We start from the raw sequence: 24,589 nt of genomic DNA, 5'->3' as shown, positions 1-24,589 counted from the left end.
ACACCGAACTGAAGAAAAAGAAGTGGCGAACAAGTGAAAAAATACACTCGATATCGTCGCGCGGAAGAAAATTTCGGAAATTTTGTGCAAAACTTATCAGTTCACTGTCGCGAAGTTGCGTATCCGTATCCGGCCACACGGATGAGGCGCCGGAAGTGGTTTAGTATACAGTGCGGACTACTATAAGCAAATCCGTTTCGATTACATTGTGTGGAAATACAAGTTTTTTTTAACCGTTCTCTCGTTCGATCGGGAACTTTTCTCTGTTCCGTTGTTCCATATAGTTTTTTTTTCTCTACCACTATTTGGATTATGGCCTTAGCAGCACGGAAAACACCATCCAAAATTTGTAAGTATCATTTCGTTCTATCGGGGTAATTCGTTTAAGAAAGGGTTACTAAACAGTTGAAGAGTAGGGAAACGTATTTCATATTCCGTAAGGAACGGCCCTTAGGCTTGTAAAACTTGATTCTGGACACAGCTGAGATCAAGGTTTTCCTGTTTTGCATGCAACAGCCATACGAACGAACGAGCGACGACCGACCTTCTCAGCCCTCCTGCTGCCCCACTTGTAACCCCTTGGTCATACTTTTTTCGTTTTAGCAAAGCTCGTCGTGGGTGAATCTTATTTTTAAAGATTTCAATCAACTAGATAGTGCGCTTTTATCACTTTGGTGCTCATGACGGTGGTATTGATATCGCATTCTTGTCGTCCAGTATGGACACCAATATTAACAACTCCTATTATGGTTCTGTCCACTATTTGTTAAAAGTTTTATCTTGTTATTGAGTTTAGAAAAAATCTATTCTTCACTGTAGATTCTTTGCTATGATTTTGAGTGTATCTATAATAAGCAAATAAAACCTACATAGTAAACCTAGTTGATACATCGAACAAGTTTCTTTTTTTTTTTTTTTTTATCAAATTTGCATATCGAAACATTTATTAACATTCCACGCGTTTTGTTACACAAGTGATTTCCTTAACCTGGACTAAAAGTTAATTGTAACCGACAGGCTGCGTTCAAGTCAATAAAATTACAAATTACAAAATTACATTAAAAATTTACAATTTTTTTGTCCTCAGGCTATTCAATTCATAGTTTTTATTTAAAATTTAATATTCAGTTGGCAAAGACATCGAAGATTCTGTAATGTGAACTGATTCACAAAGTACCTATCTGTTCTTTGCTGAAAAGTAGCAAATATGTGAACTTACATAGCGTTATTTATTTTTTTTTTATTTACATAGTATTCCGTCTCACGACATAACTTGACGAACATAATTCCTATAATTCACTCGGTCCATGGCAACCGTTCTCCAATTCCTCGGGCACCCCACGTTCGCCAGATCACGCTCCACTTGGTCTAACCACCTCGCTCGTTGCGCCCCCGCTCTTCTTGTTCCTACCGGATTCGTAGCGAACACCTGTTTTGCAGGACAGTCGTCCGGCATTCTCGCAACATGTCCCGCCCAGCGTATCCGGCCAGCTTTCACCATCTTCTACAGGGTGACAAAAAAGTCCGGTCACACAGATAAATCTCAATATTTCAAAGAATAAGAAGAAAATCAGAATCTGACTTTCATAGCTTTATTCAGTGACTCATCAAGATACTTCACAGACGATATCTCGGAATTACACCACCTTTCTCTGGTCGAATAAGCTTCAGACGTCTAGGAAAGTCGTCGCAAGTGGCGCGCACGTCCGGTCTCGTATAATCTTTTTCAACCTTGGAGTTTTCACAGACCTTGGTCGTTCAGATCGTGTCTTGTTCTCGGTGCCTCTGGTCTCTAGGATCGATTTATGGTCTGGTACACGAATTTCCGGTTGATTACGAGCGGTTTTAGGTGTTTGAATATGTTGAATATGTGTCCGGGTTTGTACCCTCTCACGTATTCAGCGATAACAGCTGCTCTCAACTCTGCCACTCACAACTTAATGTACACAAACTGCACAGAAACGAAACTCTGCCACTGTGGGCAGCAAAGTTAGCCCTTTCATTTGACATATAGATGGCACCAGAGAGTCATATATAGTCATATATACTCATATATAGGTTACACTTCGTGCGAGGGCTAAGTCTTCTCGACCGCAGTTGCTTGTGGAGTCCATAGTAGGCACGACTTCCGCTGATAAAGCTTAGTCCTTTTAGAAATGGGACACTTTCATTTGCCAATAGCTCGTTAACTAGTTATTGGATATTAAAAATTTTGACAGCATTTTGTTGCCTGTAAAAAGTACTATTTGACCTATTTTTTTCAAAATTTAAAATTTACGCGTTTTTTAGATATGTACGATGCAAGAGAAAAAGAAAAAAATAATTTTGCACAGTTTCCTATAAAATTCGTCAATATCAAATTGATAGCTGACAAAACCGTCGATTATTCAAAGAATTACTGAGCTTTTGTGGTGGATAAGCATGCAAACACTGTCAATAATGTCCACAAAGTTCAAATCAAGCATTGAAGTGAAGCAAATGATCGGCAACAACGGTTAAGGATCATCAAAGAAGTCAAGTCTCATACCAGCATTTTTAATTTTCAATAAACGAAAAACTAAGGGTAGATCGCTGAAATGTCCAAAACAATTTTCTGCGATTAACTGAAAGTGTTGCGTAGTGATGACTCATTGAAATCCAACCTCAAACAACCATTTTTTGATGGTTCCAAAGCTCTTAAGCTGTGAAACCGGTATCGAAAAAAAACGTTCAAAAATGTGGTCAAAAATAATCAAATTTGTTCATTTCGAAACAACTGTATCCACTAAAATGGTTCCAGTTTCCAGTTTCCAGAGAAGTATTGAACCAAAAAGTATCAGAAATTGAAGAAAGAGAGTGAAGCCACCTAAAATATAGATTTTACGAAGTATAAGTTGGAGAAACTGATCAATACCATGACTAAAAAAAGTGTGCGCCGGCCAATGGGAGATACCAAGAATAAAGTAGAAATTTCATTAACAAAAAACGGTAAATATTTTTTTTCAAATTTTTTCATGAAAGATCATAACATTACCTTCTTTTTCTTCATAGAAAGTATTTGGTTCAAACGAATGGTTTTTGAGATACAGGCATTCGTAACTGTCCCATTTCTAAAAGAACTAAGCTTTAATTCGCCTCCGGATCTCACGGCTGGTGTCATTGTCTGCGGTCACCAGTGAGCCGAGATAGACAAAGTCTTCGACTATCTCCATCTCGTCGCCGTCGATCGTGACCTTGTTATTACTGGACAAGCTGGTTCGGTTGGTCTCGGATCCGCAGGCCAGCATGTACTTCGTCTTGGACGTATTAATCATCAACCCAATCCTTCCTGCTTCGCGTTTCAGTTTGCGGTAGATCTCCTCCACCGCCACAGTTGATCTGCCGACTATATCAATGTCATCGGCAAAGCAGATAAGTTGACTGGATCTGTTGAAAATCGTGCCCCGCATTTCGCCCACCGCTCGTCGAATAACACCTTCTAGCACCACGTTGAACATCATGCAGGATAGACCATCACCTTGTCGAAGCCCCCTGCGCGATTCGAATGAACTCGACAATTCACCCGAGATCCGCACACAGCACTGCGTTCCATCCATCGTCGCCTTGATCAGTCTGATCAGCTTCCCGGAAAAGCCGTTCTCGTCCATGATTTTCCATAGCTCGTTACGGTCGATCGTGTCGTATGCGGCTTTGAAGTCGATGAATAGATGGTGCGTAGGGACTTGGTGTTCCCGGCATTTTTGGAGGATTTGCCGTAATGTGAATATCTGGTCCGTCGTTGACCGTCCCTCCATGAAGCCGGCCTGATGACTTCCCACGAATCTGTTTGCTTGTGGCGTTAGGCGGCGGAGTAGGATTCGGGACAACACTTTGTAGGCGGCATTGAGGACAGTGATCGCTCGGTAGTTCTCACAGTCCAATTTGTCGCCCTTCTTGTAGATGGGGCATATTATCCCCTCCTTCCACTCCTCCGGTAGCTGTTCTATGTCCCAGATCCGGACTATCAATCGGCAATCGGCCAACTTGTCCGGGCCCATTTTGATGAGTTCAGCTGCGATGCCATCCTTCCCAGCCGACTTGTTTCTATTCAGCTGGCGAATGGCTTCCTTAACTTCACTCATCGTTGGGAGTGGCTCCTCTTCGTCGTTGGCTACGCCGGCGATGTACCTTCCCCCACCGTCTTGATCTCCTGCATGTGCGCCGTTCAGGTGTTCATCGAAGTGCTGCTTCCACCTTTTGATCACCTCACGATTGTCCGTCAGGATGCCTTCGTCCTTATCCCGGCACATTTCGGCTTGCGGCACGAAGCCTTTGCGGGATGCGTTGAATTTCTGATAGAACTTTCGTGTTCCTTGGGAACGATGCAGCTGCTCCAGCTCCTCGAGCTCCTCCTCCTCCAGGCGGCGCTTTTTCTCCTGGAAAATTCGGACTCGCTGTCTCTTCCGCTGTCGGTGATTTTCCACATTTCGACGGGTGCCTCTTTACACTACTGCCGCCCGCGCGGCATTCTCTTCGTCCATCACCCTCCTACACTCCTCGTCGAACCAGTCGTTCCGTCGAGTTCGCTCCACATAACCGATGACGTTCTCCGCAGCACTGTTGATGGCTGTCTTGATGGTATCCCAACAGTCCTCGAGAGGGGCTTCATCAAGCTCGCCCTCTGCCGGCAGCGCTGCTTCGACCGATTGCGCGTAGTCTGCCGCGACCTCAGGTTGCTTCAGTCGCGCGATATTTTAACGAGGCGGGCGCCGGTTGCGTGTGTTGTTCACTACGGAGAGTTTTGGGCGCATCTTCACCATCACCAGATAGTGGTCTGACTCGATGTTGGCGCCTTGACAGGATCTGACGTCGATGATGTCCGAGAAGTGCCGGCTGTCAATCAAAACGTGGTCGATCTGTGATTGCGTTGGGTACGGTGATCTCCAGGTGTACTTGTGTGGGAGGCGGTGCTGGAAAAAGGTACTACGTACGGCCATTCGTTTGGAGGCGGCGAAATCTATCAGTCTGAGGCCGTTTTCGTTGGTCAGCTGGTGCGCACTGAACCTTCCAATTGTCGGTTTAAATTCCTCCTCCTGGTCGACCTGAGCGTTAAAATCCCCGATGACGATCTTGATATCATGTTTTGGGCAACGGTCGTATTCACGCTCTAGCTGCGCTTAAAATTCGTCTTGGTCGTCACCGGTACTTCCGAGGTGAGGGCTGTGCACGTTGATGATGCTGATGTTGAAGAACCGACCCTTGATTCTCAACCGGCACATTCGTGAGTTGATCGGCCACCACCCGATCACGCGCTTTTGCATCTTTCTCTTCACTATAAAAGCTGTTCCAAGCTCGTGTGTGTTGCCGCAGCTCTGGTAGATGGCACGACCATCTGGGTACGTTCGTACCGTGGAGCCCTCCCAGCATACCTCCTGCAGCGCTACGATGTCGAATTTGCGGCTCTTCAATTCGTTGGAGAGCACATGGGTACTGCCCACAAAATTTAGAGATCGGCAGTTCCATGTTCCAAGTTTCCAATCGCTAGTCCCTTTTCGTCGCGTTGGTCTTTGCCGATTTCCATCCGAAATTTGTTGTTCGTTGCTTATGTTTTTTGTAGTCACAGGCTCGCAAGGCCCGCAGCTAACCCCACTATCTCGCAGGAGGATCGTCGTGATGTTGCTGTTTTGGGTCCCGAACACCACCAGGACGTTGTTGTACTCCGCACGCCGCCCCTGACATGGAGAACAGACGCGTACGAAGCCCCCTATCTCAGTCTGCATGCGACCAAAGCATCCACCAAGGCTGGGTACCCGATCTCCGCTAAGGTTGCTCGCACCCCAGCTAGCACCACGGGGAGGTAGAGAATCGGAGTTGCAGACAAGAGGTGATATGACCACTACCCGAAGGTTGGGTGTATGGGGTCTCGAGTTGCACATTGTCTACCGTTCGCTAGCCTTACTTACATAGCGACCACTATTGAATCTTACAACAAACACCAATATCAACAAACTAACAATTCAATGGATACCAGACCTCTCTATAGAGCCACTATAATCACATTGGGAACGAAAAAGTAGATCACGCTGCTAAAAAGAGAACCGGGCGTTATTCAATGGAACATTTTCACTTAACTGAAATTGATTTTCTAACAACTTTTATATTTATTTTTATGTTAAACAATCTATTTAAATCGATTGGCAAAATTTATAACATATCCCAGAAAAGGGCACAATGAAAAAAAAAAAAAAACAAAAACAGTAACAATTAAACTATGCAAAATGGGAAAATTTGAAGGAGGATTTGAATTTCTAAGAAAATTACGTAAGATAAGTATTATTTCAGGATTGATAATCATTCTTCTGTAAGTCGCTTCGCACTGGAACAGTCAGCCAATTTCTGTGAGAAATATACGTAGTTTTAAGAAAACCCTCAATAGTGCAAACTAGAGACACTTGTAATAATTAGGTAAGATCTAAGTTTTATTTCACCTCTATTAGAACATTTTACCTATTTCTTTATCAAAATCATCCAGCAAACGTTAATTTATCCCGGATAGTCGAAAGAGTCTCAATTCTGTTTACCAGCAATATATTGATGCCAACTACGACTTAAAACTGAAAAAATAGTTTTCATTGATTAAAAAGATTAAACTTTTGTATAAGAATACTGTTTTTTTCGATTCAAATTAAGTTTAGAATCTGTGTTTTGTCATTTAACGTTCATGTTAATGATGAAAAGAGGCAGTATGATAAAGTCTTATAGCTCAAATGTCAATTCTCTTAGTTCTAGAGGAAAATCTCTTAATACTCAAAGGACCAGCGTCAGTTTTGGTTACACCAAGGACACCAAGGAAAAATAGTGGGAACGTCAGATCTTAAGCCTTATATCTCAGGAACTACTGAACCGAGTTTCTACAAACTTGACACCATTGAATTACTTAAAGTCTCAAAATTTCAGTCTGTCATACAGAACTTTTTGTAAGGTTTCAGCATTTTGCATTAACTGATTCGGATACTTAAGAGAAAAAAACTAAAGGCAAATAATTTCCAACAACAAAAGCACAGTAGTTTAGCGGGCTCACAGCCACACTGGCTCTCTGGAATGATAATTTTTGAAGTAGGTATAGGGTTTCGAAAGAGTTCAAGAAAACACGTCTTGGAAGATTGAAGTTGTATATGCGGATGATTGGAAAAACTTGAGAGCTAATGACATTGGAGTGAGTATCTCGATTGCTGTGATTAGTTTCACCTGAGATCGGCCTACTCCAACACTCCTCCTTGATCGGTTGATTCTAATCCAGCGTCGATCGCCGACTTCTTGAGTCGTGTAGCCGAAAGGGGTTTCGTTCTTCTACTACTTTTGCGATTTCGTTCTAATCTTTCTGCGATGAAACCGGGTGGTTGCCGCATGTGTATCTCCTCTTCAAGATCGCCATGGAGAAATGCGGAGAATTGCTTAGCCACCATTTTCCGCTTAGCAGCAACGGCCAACAACGTGCGGAAGGTAGTCTGTCGCACCACACCGGAGCGAATACTTTGTGGTAATCGCATCAATACTTCTGTGTGAACCCTTGGACTACCAGGCGGGCTTTGTAACGAATGATGATTCCGCGTTCGTCTCGTTTCGTCTTGTACGTCCATTTGCAGCCAACGACATTTCGACTTTTCGGTGGATCGACCAAGGTTACGTTTTTCATCAGCGCGTCGTACTCTTCCTTAATTGCAGCCGACCAACGATCGCCATCATTACCGCCTAGGGCCTCTCAGGGGGTTGGGGATCACCTGTTGACCGTTAGGATTTTTTGGCTCGCTTGGAACTGCGACACCACCAGTCCTTGCTTGGACTCGGATGCCTGAGCATTACCATCAGTTGGCTTGTGGCGACCAGATATTCTTGACTGAAGCTGAAATATCACGAGCAGGTGTACTACCATTGAAATCAATCAAATAGTGGTTCGGTTCCTGAAAGTCCAGCTGTATGTATACTGGTTGAAGATGTTGAACCCTAATGACACCAGATGCTGATTGCGACTTGTTCTCCCTTCATCCAGAAACGTGACATCCCGGACCTATACACTCTATACGCCTTGGAGTCTTCCTCATAGCCAACAAGGATGCACTCTTCAGCTTTGGCGTCCCATTTGCTTCGTTTTTGTTTCGGAACGTGAGCCATTACCGTAGTTCTGAAAATTCTCAGATGCGATAAATCCGGCTTACTTCCTGACCAGATTTCTTCAGGTGTCTTGGTTGGTGATCGATTCAACAGGTAAACATATGTGGGCACCGCTTCTGCCCAGAAGTGCTGCCCAGTAAACACCGGTCTCGTTCGACGATGAACCTGTCGACTGGCTCCGCCAAGCCGTTTTGCTCCGGGTGTAATCGGTGGTTGTTTGGTGTTTGATGCCAAGTCGTTCCAAAAAGCTTTGGAAAACTCGATTTGTATACTCCTTCCCAATGTCCGTTCGAATGGTCATGATTTGCAACCCTGTTATCTTTCGGTCATACTGTGGAAGGACTGGAACGCTTGCAAGACTTCGTCGCCAAAAATGAGACGAAGATCTTCCTGGATTTATCGTCCACAAACGTGATGTAGTACCGAGAGCCGTCTTTGCTGAAAGGTAAACGGATTTGTTTTCCAAGGGGACAAATCTTACACGCGTCATCACAATCATCTTGAAATTGGACTCCGGAGACCGGGCCATTTCGGAGTTGCTTCAGACTTCTTGTGTGTAGGTGACCCATTCTGCTCTGCCAAATCGATTGAGTTCCACCGGACGAGCAAGCCAAGCTCTGATGGAACTTCTGACCATCAAACTTGAATAATCCATTCGCCTTCGTTCCGGTTGCGAAAACCTCTCCGTAGGAATTGGCAACAGCACACCGGCTATTTTCGAATATGACCTGGTTACCGTTCTCGACAATTTGGTTAACTAACAGTTAAAATTTTGGGAATTTACAGTTTCAAATGAGACTTAAATATTTGTCCATGGGTTGGGGGTTTTGAATTTCAAATTTTGTTTGAAATAATAACAATACTAAAAAAGAGGACAAAAAATTATTGATATAAAAATAAATCACAAACAAAATTTCAAATCAATTTTATTTCTGGTTAGTCATTAATAAATTATTCGACATGTTTGTTTTTATTTTGTATTTAAAAAAATCAAGTATTTTCAAAACATCAGAAACCGAATGCGAATTAAAATTTGGAATAAAGCCATAATTTGAGCCAGAAGAAAAATACATCATATAACACCAGATTTGGTAAAAAAAATTTAACTTGAATTCTAACAAAAAATCAGATCAGGTCAGAATAATTGATAATAATGTTAATTATTAACCATATTAATTTAATTGTTCATTTTTTTTATCCATGAGGAAAGAATTGATGACATGTGATTAAAATGCTTCTTATAAAATTCTAATCTCTCATTTTTAATATCCATACATTTCTTCTAACTTCCTATTTGCCAAGAATTTTCATAATGTTGAAATGTTCTTAATTATGTTCTTTTAATTTTCACCGATAAGGTCTATAAATTGATTTACAAACAAAATCACGGTGATCAAACTCTTAATAAAATAAATATAATATGAAGATAAAAAGGATTAGTTTTTTATATTTGAAAATTTCTGATTTTTTTCTAATAAAAACGTCTTACCAAAATAATGCATGAGATAGCATTTTAATGTCTATGTTTGAATGATTGATTTAGTAGATTTTAGTGTGCTGAACTCGAATCTTCAACTAGATTTTTTTTATCACCTCTCGTTTTGGTGATATGGAGTTTATACATTTTTAAATGAATCAGTTTTGAGTGAAGTCAATCATTTATAACTGATGAACTTACAAGTTAACATGAAAAAAACTGATTCTTAAAAATCTACAGTTTTTAATAATTCGGAAAGACAAGTATTTCTGACATAGCTAAAGAATGTTTTGAAAAACAAAAATTATATTCCATTTAAAAAATTTGCTTAAGCCTGAAAAACAATTTGGTTTCTGCTTCGAGAAATATTTTAAATTCAATGTAGTCATTACTTCTTTAAACATTCGTTAAAAGCCTACTATTTTACAGAATTGGGAACAGTAAACAAACAGAAAACTCCATTTTTTTATCACAGAATTCAAAATTACTTGCGTTCTTGGGGAAAGAAATGTGGTATGAACCCATATTTCGAATTTTATTTGTAATGTTTAAAAGTTTTGTCAGAGAAGTGCAGAATTTACTAAAATAATTTTTAACGTATTTGAAAATAATTTCGGGCACCAAGAAAAATCAAAATTAGCTCTCAAATTCTTTCCATCTAAAAAATGTCAATTTTGTGGCCTTGTGAATTGATAAATATCCTTTTGAATTTGGAGTTGAACATTTAGATAAAAAATAGAGGCTAAAAATGCCTTCTTGAAAAAAAAAATCATATCAGCATCAATTTTGGAATGGTTTAAACAATGTTTTTATCATCAAAGTAATGGATGAACTTGATAAGATACACTTCGTAAAAATAAACAATATTACACGACCATGATGCACACTGCTTCTCCTCTTCCCTTCAAATTTTATTGAACTAAAGTTGAGGTTTGTATTTAAAAAAAATTGAAATAAGAGAAGTTTAACAAACTTTCTCTACATGCATATTTTGATATCCTTTTAAACAACTTATACATCCCTTTATTCACTGCGAACAATTGTTAATAAAAAATATCATTTCCGTCATTTGTATATTCAGCAGTTTAAAAATTATCAATTTAAGAACTCTTTAAAAATCTTCCGATTTAAATGTAATTTTACAAATGAAAAAATACACATATTTTTATAGAAGAAATGTGAAAAAATTCTCAAGTTATCTACAATATTTTTCTTGAGTATCTATATATCACCGCAAAACTCTCACCAAAATTTTAGTGTTTCTCGTTTAGCAACAAATCTTTAGAAATCCAAACATTTATTTGAGAAATTGTTAACAATTGCTATGAATTAAAAACTGAATATTTTATTATTTTTCTGAAGTATATTGCTGAATCGTGATTCGGAAAAACGAATTAAAATAAACTCTTGTTTCGATTCTTCAATTTTTGAAAATAAATTTAATTCTTAAACAAAATCATTTAAATCAAATTCTTAGGTGTGCAGCTTTCGGTACTTTATTTCAATTTGCTCTCATAGATTTTGAAATTTATTGGAACTCAGTCGAAAGAAATAGTTACAAATTTGAAACGAATGATTTAGTAAAAAAGTGAAAAATCGTATTTTTGCTGCGTACACTCAATATGTATATTATCATGTACTCAATATTTTCAAACTTATTGTACAATTGAAAATTTAAAAAAAATAATAAAGGGTTCATTTCTTAAAGCTTAAACTATTTTTCAATGAAAAGTCCTAATCAATTGCGATTGAAATAACGGAACTTTCAGATTCAGGGTGGATTTGCAACTTAAATTATTAAGCTGGATTTCCACTTAAAATTTTAATCATTATTGGGTTGATGAGCTACAGTATCGGCGATATAATTGGTGTGAATTTGGAGCTCCAGTCGTGTTAGTCAAAATAAGAAAAAAAATATCTTGAGCGATTACCTTGTTCCCGAGAAAACAGTCGAGTGATGACGGGATATTATTATCACAGGTTTAATCTCATCTGGGAAAAATTAATACATAGGCATGTTTTCCGAGCCTGTTTTAAAAGCTGTTTTTGAAGGTTTATTCTTGAACTCAATTTTTATTAGATTTTGTTCATCACCTCTAATTTTGAAAGTAGAATTTTTTATATTTTTAGAAAATTGAATAGTTATGAATGTATAAAAAATGTATAAAAGAAACATATATGGCCAGCAAATTAAATTAAACACTGTAGGAGTGCCTTAACAAAAGCAATTTGGTGAAAATCGGTCTATGGAATTGCAAGTTACAGCTGTTTTAGTTTGGCGGACCCAATTTTTCCCAATTTTAAAAATTTAAGAAATAAATAAATTCTTTTATTTTAACAATCACCCCCACGGAGTGGAAAATTTTGAAAATTCGAAAGAACACCCACTAAGAAGAGTTCGAAGTTTGTATAGAAATTCCAGCGTTTGCGAGTATTTTGTAACGGTTTGTTGCCGCTTGGGGGGGGGGGGGGGGAAGGGTGGTGATCACCCCGATCACCCCCCCATAGGACCGCGCCTGACGTGTTGTAGTTTCGCATGCTGTGATGCAAAAATAGCAATATTTCTATCACATATGAAATTGAAACAGTGCTGTAAAAAAGACATCGTCCAAAGATCTTGAAAATATTTTTGCATGGTAAAATTTTCAAAATGTCAAAATTTCTACCACTTTTTTCCAACATCAGTGAACTTGCTCTTATTATATACCAGTGGGTTTCAAAGTGGTCCCTACCGCCCCCTTGGGGGCGTTGAGCGCTTCCAGGGGGCGGTTAGCTCAATTTTGAAATTTGGGGGGCCTTGGAAGGGCTCAGGGGGGCGGTGAGGCTGTAATTCACATTTCACAAATCACGAAACAAAGAAAATTTGGAATAACAACGAGTAAGTTCGATGCAAAACAATGAAATTACGTTGCAGAACTGAACATCAGGTTAAGAATCAATTAACTATATTTATTTTCGCAGAGCTGCAAGCAAATTTTTGTTCCAGTATCTCAATATTTTTTTTTAATGTATCTAAAAGATTTTTTAAATTGTCACAGATTTTGTATTCGCTCTATATGTTGATCTTGTTTTAGAAGATTATTTTGGGATATACTAAAAAGATTAATTTTAGATGGCAATGCTTGATAATTTTTAAATGTGTAGTCTAAAACAATCTGCTAAACAGAAAAAACCTTCAAAAAATCTGTGAAAAGGCGTCATATGTTATTTAGTTATAAATGTTTTGGAAACACAATATGAAAGAATTTCTTTAAGGTACGGCAATTTTCGTTTTAAGTTCTCATTTGTTCATCTTTATTTAAATCATTGTGCAATCAATTGTTCAATTTTCCATGGATAAACTTTTAATCTATTCACTAACATTGTCGGAATTCAGTTATTAAAATCTTCAACTTTAAGACCCATGAAGGCTGCATCACTTTGAATAGGGAAACACATATTCAGATATAAAAAAAAATAATAATATTTTTTAACCTTTTCTTTACCAGGTTTGTATAAAATAATGCAAATTAATGGTCAATATAGCATTTTGTTGACCAAAATTTAAGATATATGATTTTATATCAAAACAATGTAATCAGTTGAGGTGATTTCCAGGAAACTTAATATAGAGTTAAGTTTTTACTGGGTTTGAAGGAATATGAGGCTCTTGGAGCCAAAAGGTCTAAGTGTATAAAAGCTAAGTTCGAGAAAACACCCTTTTAAATTGTTATGTTTGGTCATTTTCCCTATATATAATGAAAATTTGCATTTTCCTTTCAAACAAAATAATATGTAAGTAAAATTCTAAAAAAATATTTTTATTTTTTTTAGATTTTATAAAAGTTTGACCTGGGGGGCGTTGAGCTCGAAAATTTTGCAAAAGGGGGCGGTGAGTGAAAAAAGTTTGAAAACCACTGTTATATACCATTGGACTCCTCGGATTCTGAAGAATACACCAGTATAATTCTTATTCTTGCATTAAAAATATTTCATGGTAAATGTGATGTACATTTGGCGAGTGGCGATAAAAATTTAGTTTTATAGTTTCAAAAGTACTTCGTTTGCACGATTCCACGGTACTATTGGAAGAGTTCATGGAGAGAAAACTTGGATTTTGGGACAAATCAAAACTGACTCTGATTCAAAACATTCATTGTTTTGAATCAAACTCTTGTTTTCTTTAAATCAATGTTTTATAGTTTTGATTCAAATGAATAATTTTTGAAAGAAAGAATTAATTTTTTGAACTGAATAATTTTAGACTTTGATTTTAACCAAATTCTTTGATTAAAAAAAAATTTGTTCAATTGCATGTTTCTTTTAAAACAAAGTAAATTTTCTTTCAACCAAAAAAAAATGTTTTCAACAGAAAAGAATAATTTTTTTTGAATATCTTGTCGCGCTCGCTGTATATAAATAATAGGTTTGAAGTCATTCGTGTAGTGTAGCTTTAAATCCATTCTTTCCGAAGAGTTTTGTTAACAACATGACAGATTAATCAAATCTCTGCAAACTGATTAATAGAGTGATCCATCGGATCGAGTATAACTCAATAAACATACTGTAGAAGCCGGTAGCAAAGATTGTAGAACGCGCACCAATTCGGGCATGTTCTCATTTCAGCTTCTGTAGGTAATAAAATATGTTCGCTGCTCTTCAAGCCCTCCAACTGACTCATTGCGTACCGGATCGGTGAATGAATAAATAATTTCAAAGGTCGATGAAAACGCACAAAAGCTTTCGTGTGCCAATTCCCTGAGAATTGTCTTGAGCTGGTCTGCTTTGAATTGTTGATACAGTTTTACTTCATCGGTAATTAGTTTTGAATGAATAGAAACAATTCTTTCCAATTCAGGTGACATGAAACTCATAGAAAATGTGTGCATTATGTACTAATAAACCTTAATTATAAGAGATCCAATGGTCAATTAAAAACAAGACAAGCTATAAAATTGAAATAAAAAGGCTTTTAAATTGGATTACATTTCTCAATTTTGCGTAAATGGCAAATTGATGTATATCACATCTACATAAAGCTTTATATTTTAATAAAAAAAAATCGACCATGAATAACGAACTACAAAATAAAATTTTAAAGTGTAAATTTATCTTATTATCACATATAAAAACGGCTTATATTCATGTTCCTCATGTTCACAAACTCACAAATTAACAAGAAGCAAAAAATAAAAATGAGAAATTATGTTAACTATGTAAAAAAGAGCATAATGAAGCATAGAACATAACACGGGAAATTAAGGAAAAAGTATATCGCGAATCAGAGAGAAAAGAATCATAGTTAAAAAAGAAACGGAAAGGGTAACAGAAAAGAAATTTAAAATAAAAAAGTAGTATGAGAGAGAGAGAAAGAGCTAAAAAGCGAAGATAAGAAAAAAAGAGAGAGATACAAATTAGAAGAGAACAGTAGAAAGAGGAAGATAGAGAAGAAAAAAGAGAGAGATAGATGAAGAGAAAGAAAGAAAGAGACAGAACGAGTTGGGGCAGGTAGAGAGAAAAATAGAAGGAGAGAGAGCAAGAGAGAAGAATAGATAGAAAAAGTAGAAAAACTATTAAAAATGGAGGAAAAAAAAGGAAAATAGAATAACAGGTAGACAAAATAGGAACATATAAAAAGAAGAACAGAAAGAACAGAAAACTAAAAAAAAACCAAGAGCAAGAAAGGAAATATCAGACAGAGATAAAAGAGAAAATAGAAAAAATTGAAGAACTTAGAGAGAAAAAACTAAATCGAGAGAAAAAGAGAATAAAGAGAAATAGGAAATATGAAAGCGAAGGATAGAGCGAATAGAAACAGAAAAAGCAAAAGAGAGAGAGAGAGAGAGCAAATAAATTAATCAAAAAAAAAAAAAAAACTGATATAATTGAATGCCCTGAGGTCAAATCAGATGTACAGAGATCAGATCGGATGCAAACTCTCTTTTCTAGAAAAAGAGTTCACGTTAGGAATTACCATGAAAAAACTTTGTTTTAATTTAATTTATGTATCCTTCTTTTGCAGATGATATTCAAGCACACAACGGAAAGGTATCATGTTTGGACATCGGCGAAACCGGACGGGTGCTAGTCACCGGAGGACAAGACCGGAACGTCAATCTTTGGACGCTGGGTAGCAAAGAATGTTTTATGGTAATAAATAATAACGAGCAACATTTTCTGCATATTGCCATTCACTAAAAGCGCTTTTTTCTCATTTCAGTCTCTGACGGGTCACAACTCAGCCATTGACTGTGTCAAATTTGCCTATTCGGACGATTTTGTCTACTCTGCAGATGACACCGGCGTTATCAAACGATGGGATCTAAACTCAGGCACCGAGTACACCACATTTTTTGGGCATATGAAAACAGTGCGAACTTTAGATTTCCATCCCTACAGTGAGTACGTGGTTTCTGGAAGTCATGACACTTCGATAAGGTTGTGGGATGTTAGGGAGAAAGTGTGCATTAAACGCTACCGAGGACACATTTCACATGTAAACTCCGTTAAATTTTCCCCGGATGGACTTTGGATTGCTTCGGCTGGTACCGAAGGTTGTGTTATTATCTGGGACATCAGGATGAGCAAACAGTTTATGGAATTTACTGAAAGGGAGTCGCCAGCGATCTGTGTTCAGTACCATCCATCAGATCTCCTCATGGCTGCTGGACGAAATGACGGTAGTGTTGATCTGTATGATTTGGAGAAGAAGCAACTGATATCGAGAACGGACAAAACCCATTCGAAGGGTCACACGGTAAAGTGTATTACATTTGATGAAGGAGGAAGATGTCTGTTTGTGGGTACAGCCGCAGGCATTTCAATCGTTGGATGGGAGCCGGATCAAGAATTTGATCATGTTGAATCAAGCTGGACGTTCCTTGGAGACATGCAAGTAACATCAAAAGAGTTAATTTGTGGTTCTTATGAAAACCGTAATGTAGCAATTCATGCAATGAAGTTGAGCCATTTGAAGCCATTTTACAATCCAAAAAATCAACCTTTTAATCATAATCAAAGCTCACGGAAAAGTTTTAGCAAAGGAAGTGGCAAGTTAAGGCTATCAATTGGTGACCGAATGCTTTCGAGCGACGCAATGGAAGGAAATTCGAACGGAGGAATGTCTCCCAATCTAAGCATAGAAATGATAGACGAAGAAGAAGGTTCTGTGCATGTAGAACCCAAGACATTTGACTTTAGCCATAGTAATGGCAGCGGAGGAACCAACAGTAACTTTGATTCCTACACTCCTCCGTCTTCTTCGATCGCAGTCTCTAATGTCCCCCCTCCTGTACCACTCGTGAACTCCAACTATCTGGTCAAGGAAGAAATGAAAATGTATAACATTAGCAGCTCGACTGGATATTCTAGCGACTTGGACTACTATCCATGCAAAAACAATGCTTCCGATGCTGAAAAGGAAGACTTCCGAGTGGAAAAAGCTCAACCTCCAGATTATGCACCAAAGCTCACAACCGGCAATAACAGCACAGTTCTTAATTCTAGCAACAATATCGGTAACACCACATCAACATTGCCAACATCTTCTAGAAGCACTCTTATGAGACAGAAGACAGATTCAATCAACAATAGCAGTAGTTTAGCAGCTCAGCGAAGGCCATCTCAGCCAAATTTGGTGGCCGCAGCGCGGGCTGCCGCCAGTAGCTTAACCCGTCGAATATCAACCAGTAGAAGTACACTAGAGCTGAATAAGCTTGCTGCGGAAGAACAGGTAAATTGGGAATTATATTTCGTTAGTACTATAATAATTAAATAAAATTTATCAATTGTTTATTTTCAAACAGGTTACATTCAAAAAGCCTATCAGTCGTGGAAGTTCTCCCATTCGAAATAACAGCAGCCTAGGTAGTAAAATACGCAAAAGCGAAAGCTCCGCACAAATAAACAATATGAAAAACTCCACCAATCGGTACAGCATGAGCGGACTTGGTGGTAGTGGTGGAAACAGTTCTCAACACAACGCCAACATCAAGGTGGAGATCGTGACGAAACCTGTTCGATCAAAAACTTCCTTGGATATGAGGCACCGCAACACGTCCAACGGTGATAATCACCATCACAATAGCAACAGTGCAACCATGAATCGAGCTGGTATCATTCATTACAACAACGGCAATAACAGTAACAACAACAATAGCATGAGTTCTGGAACTGGTCACAGTTTGTCTCACATTGGTATCTCGGACGGCGGAGGAGGTGGACTTCTCGATCGGGATTCCCTTATGATGCCACCGCCATCAGGGATCCCCACTGCCATGCATCATCATCCGGTACCGGTAATTCGCTTTGTCGGTCATGATGGTATGAGAGGAAGTGGCGGGGATGGAATAGGGATTATAAATCGAGGTCTAAGCACCAACGAAGAATACGAAATTCAATTGCTGATGAACGAACATGATAGTGTCTTCCAAGCACTTTGCAATCGAACTGCTTTACTAGCCACCATTCGAAACTACACCCAGTCCGGTGACATGTCTATGGCAATGAAAATTGCCATCCGAATGAACGACCCGCATGTTATGGTCGATCTGTTCGGTGCAATACTGGAGAAAACGTAAGCTTATTCAAATTGAATAATATTGTATTGATTAATTATTAATTAATTTTATATTCCGATCCAGGGCTAATATTTCACTGGACATGTGTGTACTGGTTCTGCCAAAAATCTATGATTTGTTACAGAGCGAATATAAGTTGTAAGTACCGATCTTTTTGTGTCCTAGTCCTACTTACTAATTTATTGATAAAACCTATAATAAATTTAACAGAGTTATATACAAATTTCATCCTCCATTGTATGTTGGATCATGCCTTCAAATCTTGAACTAGAATTGGAAGGTTTAAACAATCTGTTTTGTGTTATTTTGTATAACAAATCATACGTATATTTTTGTAAAGAAATTTCCATCTATAACACTCTGTTAGAATTTTGGAAAACCTTTTGGTTGTATCGAACTCGATGTTAACAAACTGAAAAAGACTCCCATTGATCCATTGACCATCCTTCAAATTTTATCGGGATTCAGGCTGCTCAACGAATATCGTATCGTGTCTGCGCTTCGTTTGTTGAAATTTTCAAGAATTTCTTGGGGAAATGTGTTCATCTAAACCAGTGGTTTTCAAAGTGGTCCTTACCGCCCCCTTGGGGGCGCACACAGGGGTAAATGAACCTAATAAGCGATCAAAATTATTTGCGGACAAACGGTAAACGATAGACATTTGATGTCTTCGCAACATTTTTATATTTTTTGATGATCTATCAAATTCTTGAAAGAAAAAAGTGATTTTTTCATCTGGAAGGGAGATAAAAAAATTATTTCTTGAAATAATTAGTTTAGTGTCTTGATGTCTTCACAAAAGTTGTAGATCTTATTATTTTAAGCAATTTTGTTGAAGACATCATAAAGATCGCATGAAATTCAAAAAAGTTACGAGCATTTAAAAAATAACGAGAATTTAACAAGTAATTTTGAGTTTCTATTTAATATCTTTTTAAGTACACGATTTACAAACTTGGTATATTTGAGAAAGTTGTTCAAATTGTTAAAACACACAATTTTGTAGAACATTTCAAATACATATTTCAACTAAGAAAGGAGATATACTGCAAAATATCCAAAATAATGCATTTTTTCAGTAAGTTATAACCTTAAGAGTTCGGACGAGTTCGGATAATTTTTTAAGTGGATTTTGTTGGTCAAGTTATTGGCTTTCCATTGATATATAAATTAAACATTAGTTTTGAATAGATTTTGTTCAAACAAGCAATCAAAAATGAGCTTTTTCCTCTAAAAACAGGAAAAATTGAGGTTTTTTTTCTTCGAATTTTAAGTGTTTCTAAAGGAAAAAGCTCATTATTGATTGCTAGTTTGCAGAAAATCTATTCAAAACTAATGTTTAATTTATATATCAATGGAAAGCCAATAACTTGACCAACAAAATCCACTCAAAAAATTATCCGAACTCGTCCGAACTCTTAAGGTTATAACTTACTGAAAAAAGGCATTATTTTGGATATTTTGCAGTATATCTCCTTTCTTAGTTGAAATATGTATTTGAAATGTTCTACAAAATTGTGTGTTTTAACAATTTGAACAACTTTCTCAAATATACCAAGTTTGTAAATCGTATACTTAAAAAGATATTAAATAAAAACTCAAAATTACTTGTTAAAATTCTCGTTATTTTTTAAATGCTCGAAACTTTTTTGAATTTCATGCGATCTTTATGATGTCTTCAACAAAGTTGCTTAAAATAATAAGATCTACAACTTTTGTGAAGACATCAAGACGCTAAACTAATTATTTCAAGAAATAATTTTTTTATCTCCCTTCCAGGTGAAAAAATCACTTTTTTCTTTCAAGAATTTGATAGATCATCAAAAAATATAAAAATGTTGCGAAGACATCAAATGTCTATCGTTTACCGTTTGTCCACAAATAATTTTGATCGCTTATTAGGTTCATTTACCCCTGTGTGGGGCGTTGAGAGATTCGAGGGGGGCGGTGAGAGCAACTTTGAAATTTGAGGGGCATTGAAAGGGCTCAGGGGGGCGGTGGGTTCATTAAAAAATTCACATTTTCTCAAACTACAGAATTATTGAGAATTTAAATGACAACGAGTACGTCTAACGTCCAACAATAGAACGACAGTGAAGAACTCTGTAAACCAACCAAACTCTAAAACTAGGTTAATTACAAAAACATCTATGAGTTACCAGAGTTATGTGATTTTGCCTCCGCAGGTCTCAACACAGACACATTTTGTTATTATGAGATTTTGTATACGATTTGTGTACATTGATCTGGTTTTGTAAGTTATTTTGGGTTATACTCAAAAACATAAATTTTTTATGACAATTCTTGAAAGTTAAGATTTGTTTATCTTTAATTCAATTGGAAAAAAAAATCAAATTCTGCAATTTTTCATGATTAAACATTAAAAGTTATTCGATTTTATACTAAAATGTGCATTTTATAGACCTGTAAATTATCAAATTTAGACTACAATTTTCTAAAATTTGTCCAGAATAGTTTGAAATTTTATTTTTTTTTCAATTTTATTTCAGACTTATCATTCATTCGAATCTTTGCTCATAAAAAAATACTAAATCAAACTATGCATTAAACTTTTGGTGCTATTTTACCGATTCAGCAGTAATTGTTTTGTGAACAATAATGGCAAATTTAATTGGAATTTTTTTAACCAAAATTCAGAAATAGGCGTTTTATTAAACTTTTTTTTCCCGAATTTTGAATATGTCCTGAGAATTTAATTTTTTTTTAAATATTTTTCTCGAGGATTGATGCAATTTATTTTGATGGAATTTTAAGTTTTGTTATGCTCTACAGTTTATAGATTATGTGTTGGCTTTTCAGTATTCTGAAATTAATTATAACACTTTTTATAAGTGCTTCATAAAACCTTTTCAAAGTATACTACAATAAAATGTCCAAAATATATGGTTTTTCAACGACCCAATATACATTTTTTATAAATATTTTCGAAGTAATTGACTCAGGGGGGCGTTGAGCTCAAAAATTTAGCAAAAGGGGGCGGTGAAGAAAAATAGTTTGAAAACCACTGATCTAAACAATTGCCACTTGCATAGTAAAAGTAAACTAATTTGAAATTTCACGGTTTCTTTTCGCCTGTTGGTGGAATTTCCGGACGTCGAACAATCCGATCCTTCGCGGCCACTTTCTGCAAAACCAAAACAGATTGTTTTGGTTTCGTTCTCTTTTCGCCAATTCGCTAATCGAGAACCATTTTGTGCGCTGCGTACCTGACGAACCGGTCACCTACACGGGGTCTTGTGGTTAACAAGATTCCTTATGCAATGTGGTTTGGTTGAAAATCCAGGCTGAATATTCTTAGGATTTTCGAGTGCCCAGCGTACACAAAGATTCCGAAAGAAAAGCGGCAAAAGCTCGATTCTAGATCCAAACGACTTGTTTTCGTGCGCTATGCAAACAACGTGTTCAGGCTTTGTAACGGGTCGAGTCGATCCATTGAAATCCATCGAAACCTCGATGAAACCAGTATGACGAAGCCTGAGCAAAACTGCGTAGAGCCACCCCCCTCATCCATTAAGAAGCCCGAGATTTCAACTGAGCCTGTATTAACATTTGAGCGGTTAGCCAATGTACCAGAACAACAAAACACTCTCGAGCGATTAGCCGAAGTGTCAACACCCGAACCCACAGCCGAGTGGTTAGCCGATTTGTCTATTGATCCCATTAAAACTGTGAGTAACAGTGTGATTGGGGATGAACCCGGCGAAAGCAGCTATGGGAGCAGTGCAGAGTTCCCAGGCGATGAGGACGACGATGATGTACAAAATTCCGTCGATCCGGAACCGGCACTGAGACGAAGTCAGCTAACTCGAGGAGTTACTACCTGATGAGCTACCTATAAACATCTATGAGCTGAAGCGCCGAGTCGACTGTGAGACCATGGTCGCTTTGTTCAGTCTGGTCAGCTTCCTGGAGAAGCCGTTCTGGTCCATAATTTTCCATAGTTCGTCGCGGTTGATCAGATCCGAATGACCTCTGAGGTTAGAAGGTTAAAACAAGTTGAACACCACTGATTTTCAGTGTGATGCACGGCTAACCCAAAACACAAATGCGCAAAACCCAAATCTTGTAGCAATTTTACGTTTCTCTAAAACGACATATTAAAAACCTAAGCTAGCTTACATTAGATCTACTCACGGGCCCGTTTTTCCTACCATAACATCAAATCGCACAACGATCATATCACAGCTTGGACAGCACAGGGGTATCACAGCTAAATCAGGGACGGCACAGGTGCATCACAGCTTAATATCACAGAATCCGGTCGGGAATGTCTCCAAACTGGCAACCCTTCCTGGCTGCACTGCTTCAACGGGCGTACGCAGCTGCCCGGAGCACCTCCGACGCAGCTGCCGGCTCGATCTGGCTGGCTCCTCACCACATCCGCACCTTACTTTCGAAAAATCGAGTCCCGAAAAGCGATCGGTTTTGGAGCAACGGCTCAGCCCCATAAACGACCTGCCGATTTTTAATCTTGGCTTTACATAAACTCCTTTGCAGCCCAATAATTTGGCTACTCACCCGCTAGGGATCGCTTTCTTTCTGCATTTCCAATTCCCAACGTCGGATGAGTCATTACCAGAGCAGCAGTTCCGTACGTGCTCTGTAAATTCGATAGTATCTAAACACCATTTGTGGTAGGGGATTTTCAGTTTGTTTCACTAACCCTACTTCCTGGTTTGCCTTGTTGGAATGTTCTTTCGCGCTCTACTTCTTTCTCCCAGCACAACGCTAACCTCAACCTACGATAAGAGGCGAGTTTTAGAATAAAAAACTAAATGAATTCTTACTGCATACTGTTGTTTCAGTTCAGGGTGTCTCTTGTTGATGCTGGCTCGATCGATTGCTGATACTTTCGCCCTCAATCAGTTGTCTAGGAGCTGGAGGAGTCTCAATTGGTTTATCTGATCCAACGAAAGTGATCGTGCAGTCTCACCTTTACACCAAGCAAATCCGGGATATCTGTTGATGTTGCGTAGGGACTTGGTGTTCACGGAATTGTTGGAGGATTTGCCGTAGTGTGAAGATCTGGTTCGTCGTTGACCGTCCCTCCATGAAGCCGGCCTGATGACTTCCCACGAACCTGTTTGCTTGTGGCGTTAGGCGGCGGAGTAGGATTCGGGAAAGCACTTTGTAGGCGGCATTGAGGACAGTGATCGCTCGGTAGTTCTCACAGTCTATTTTGTCGCCCTTTTTGTAGATTATTGCCCCCTACTTCCACTCCTACGGTAGCTGTTCTGTGTCCCAGATCCTGACCTGCAATCGGTTTAGGCAATCGCCCAACTTTTCCGGGCCCATTTTGAAGAGTTCACCTGCGATGCTCTCCTTTCAAGCAGACTTGTTGCTATTCAGTTGGCGAATGGCTTCCTTAACTTCACTCATCGTTGGGAGTGGCTCCTCTACGTCGTTGGCTACGCCGGCTATGTACCTTGCCCCACCGTCTTGATCTCCTTCATGTCGCCGTACAGGAGTTCATCGAAGTGCTGCTTTTTAATTTCTACCTTCCACCTTTTGATCACCTCACGACTGTCCGTCAGGATGCCACTGTCTTTATCCCGGCATGTTTCGGCCTTTGGCTCAAAGCCTTTACGGGATGCGTTGAGTTTCTGATGAAACTGACCAACCCTTCAATTCGTTGGAGAGCACGTGGGTACTACTCATGAAATTTAGAGATTGGCAGTTCCATGTTCCAAGTTTTCAATAGTTAGTCCCTTTTGATCGCTTGGGTCTTTGCCGATTTCCATCAGAAATTTGGTGTTCTTTGTTCGTTGCTTGTGTTTTTTTTTTGTAGTTACGTAGTCTCTCTTAGTCTGCATGCAACCAAAGCATCACCAGCTGATAACTATAGTTTGCCTTAAAAGAAATGAAGTTACGGTCTTCGGTAGAGGTGTTTAGCTGAAAATTTCCCTCGTTGATTTTATAAATTGGCATCAAAAAGCTAGGTGAATCGATTTCAGGCTAGAAAGAAAAATCATGTTTTTTTTCAGAACAAAATATTGAAATTTACCATTAAAACCTTAAAGTTGAGATTTTTTGTGAGATCGTAACTTTAAACTCTGCAAAAATCATAGTAAAATTTTGAACCAGAACGGAACTTTTGTGACCTTAGGAGAAATTAAAAAATGTTCCAGAATCAACTCAGTCTTACATGTTAAAATCAAAACTAACTAAGGCCCAGCGTATAGTTGAAACTCGCTAAAATGGCTTCAAATTTGGCCAGAGCATCTGAAAAAGGGGTAGCGACTAGGATTGTTCGATCTTCAGGAAAAGATCGATCTCCAGGATCGTTTCAGTAAAACTATCGTAGGATCGATCCACCTAAGAAATCGGAGTTGAAGGATCGATCTCTGAAAGAGGTAGCACCTTTTATTAACGTTAAAACTTAGATTGTAACGATGTATTGAAA

General features: G+C 38.2%; 1 protein-coding gene across 3 annotated transcripts in view; it reads left to right on the top strand.

The window, feature by feature from the left end:
* Positions 1 to 29: 29 nt before the first annotated feature.
* LOC129753739 (katanin p80 WD40 repeat-containing subunit B1) overlaps positions 30 to 24,589 on the top strand; it is a 53,626-nt gene continuing 29,066 nt past the window's right edge. For all 3 annotated transcript variants that reach the window (XM_055749600.1, XM_055749594.1, XM_055749587.1), the window contains exons 1-5: positions 30 to 349; positions 15,609 to 15,736; positions 15,807 to 17,318; positions 17,392 to 18,161; positions 18,229 to 18,303. In XM_055749600.1, coding sequence (XP_055605575.1) covers positions 313 to 349; positions 15,609 to 15,736; positions 15,807 to 17,318; positions 17,392 to 18,161; positions 18,229 to 18,303 — 2,522 coding nt within the window. In that variant the 5' untranslated portion in view covers positions 30 to 312. The remainder of the gene's footprint in view (positions 350 to 15,608; positions 15,737 to 15,806; positions 17,319 to 17,391; positions 18,162 to 18,228; positions 18,304 to 24,589) is intronic.

Source organism: Uranotaenia lowii, chromosome 1 (assembly GCF_029784155.1).
Source record: "Uranotaenia lowii strain MFRU-FL chromosome 1, ASM2978415v1, whole genome shotgun sequence".
Taxonomy (NCBI): domain Eukaryota; kingdom Metazoa; phylum Arthropoda; class Insecta; order Diptera; family Culicidae; genus Uranotaenia; species Uranotaenia lowii.
This window is presented reverse-complemented; position numbering and strand designations above follow the sequence as displayed.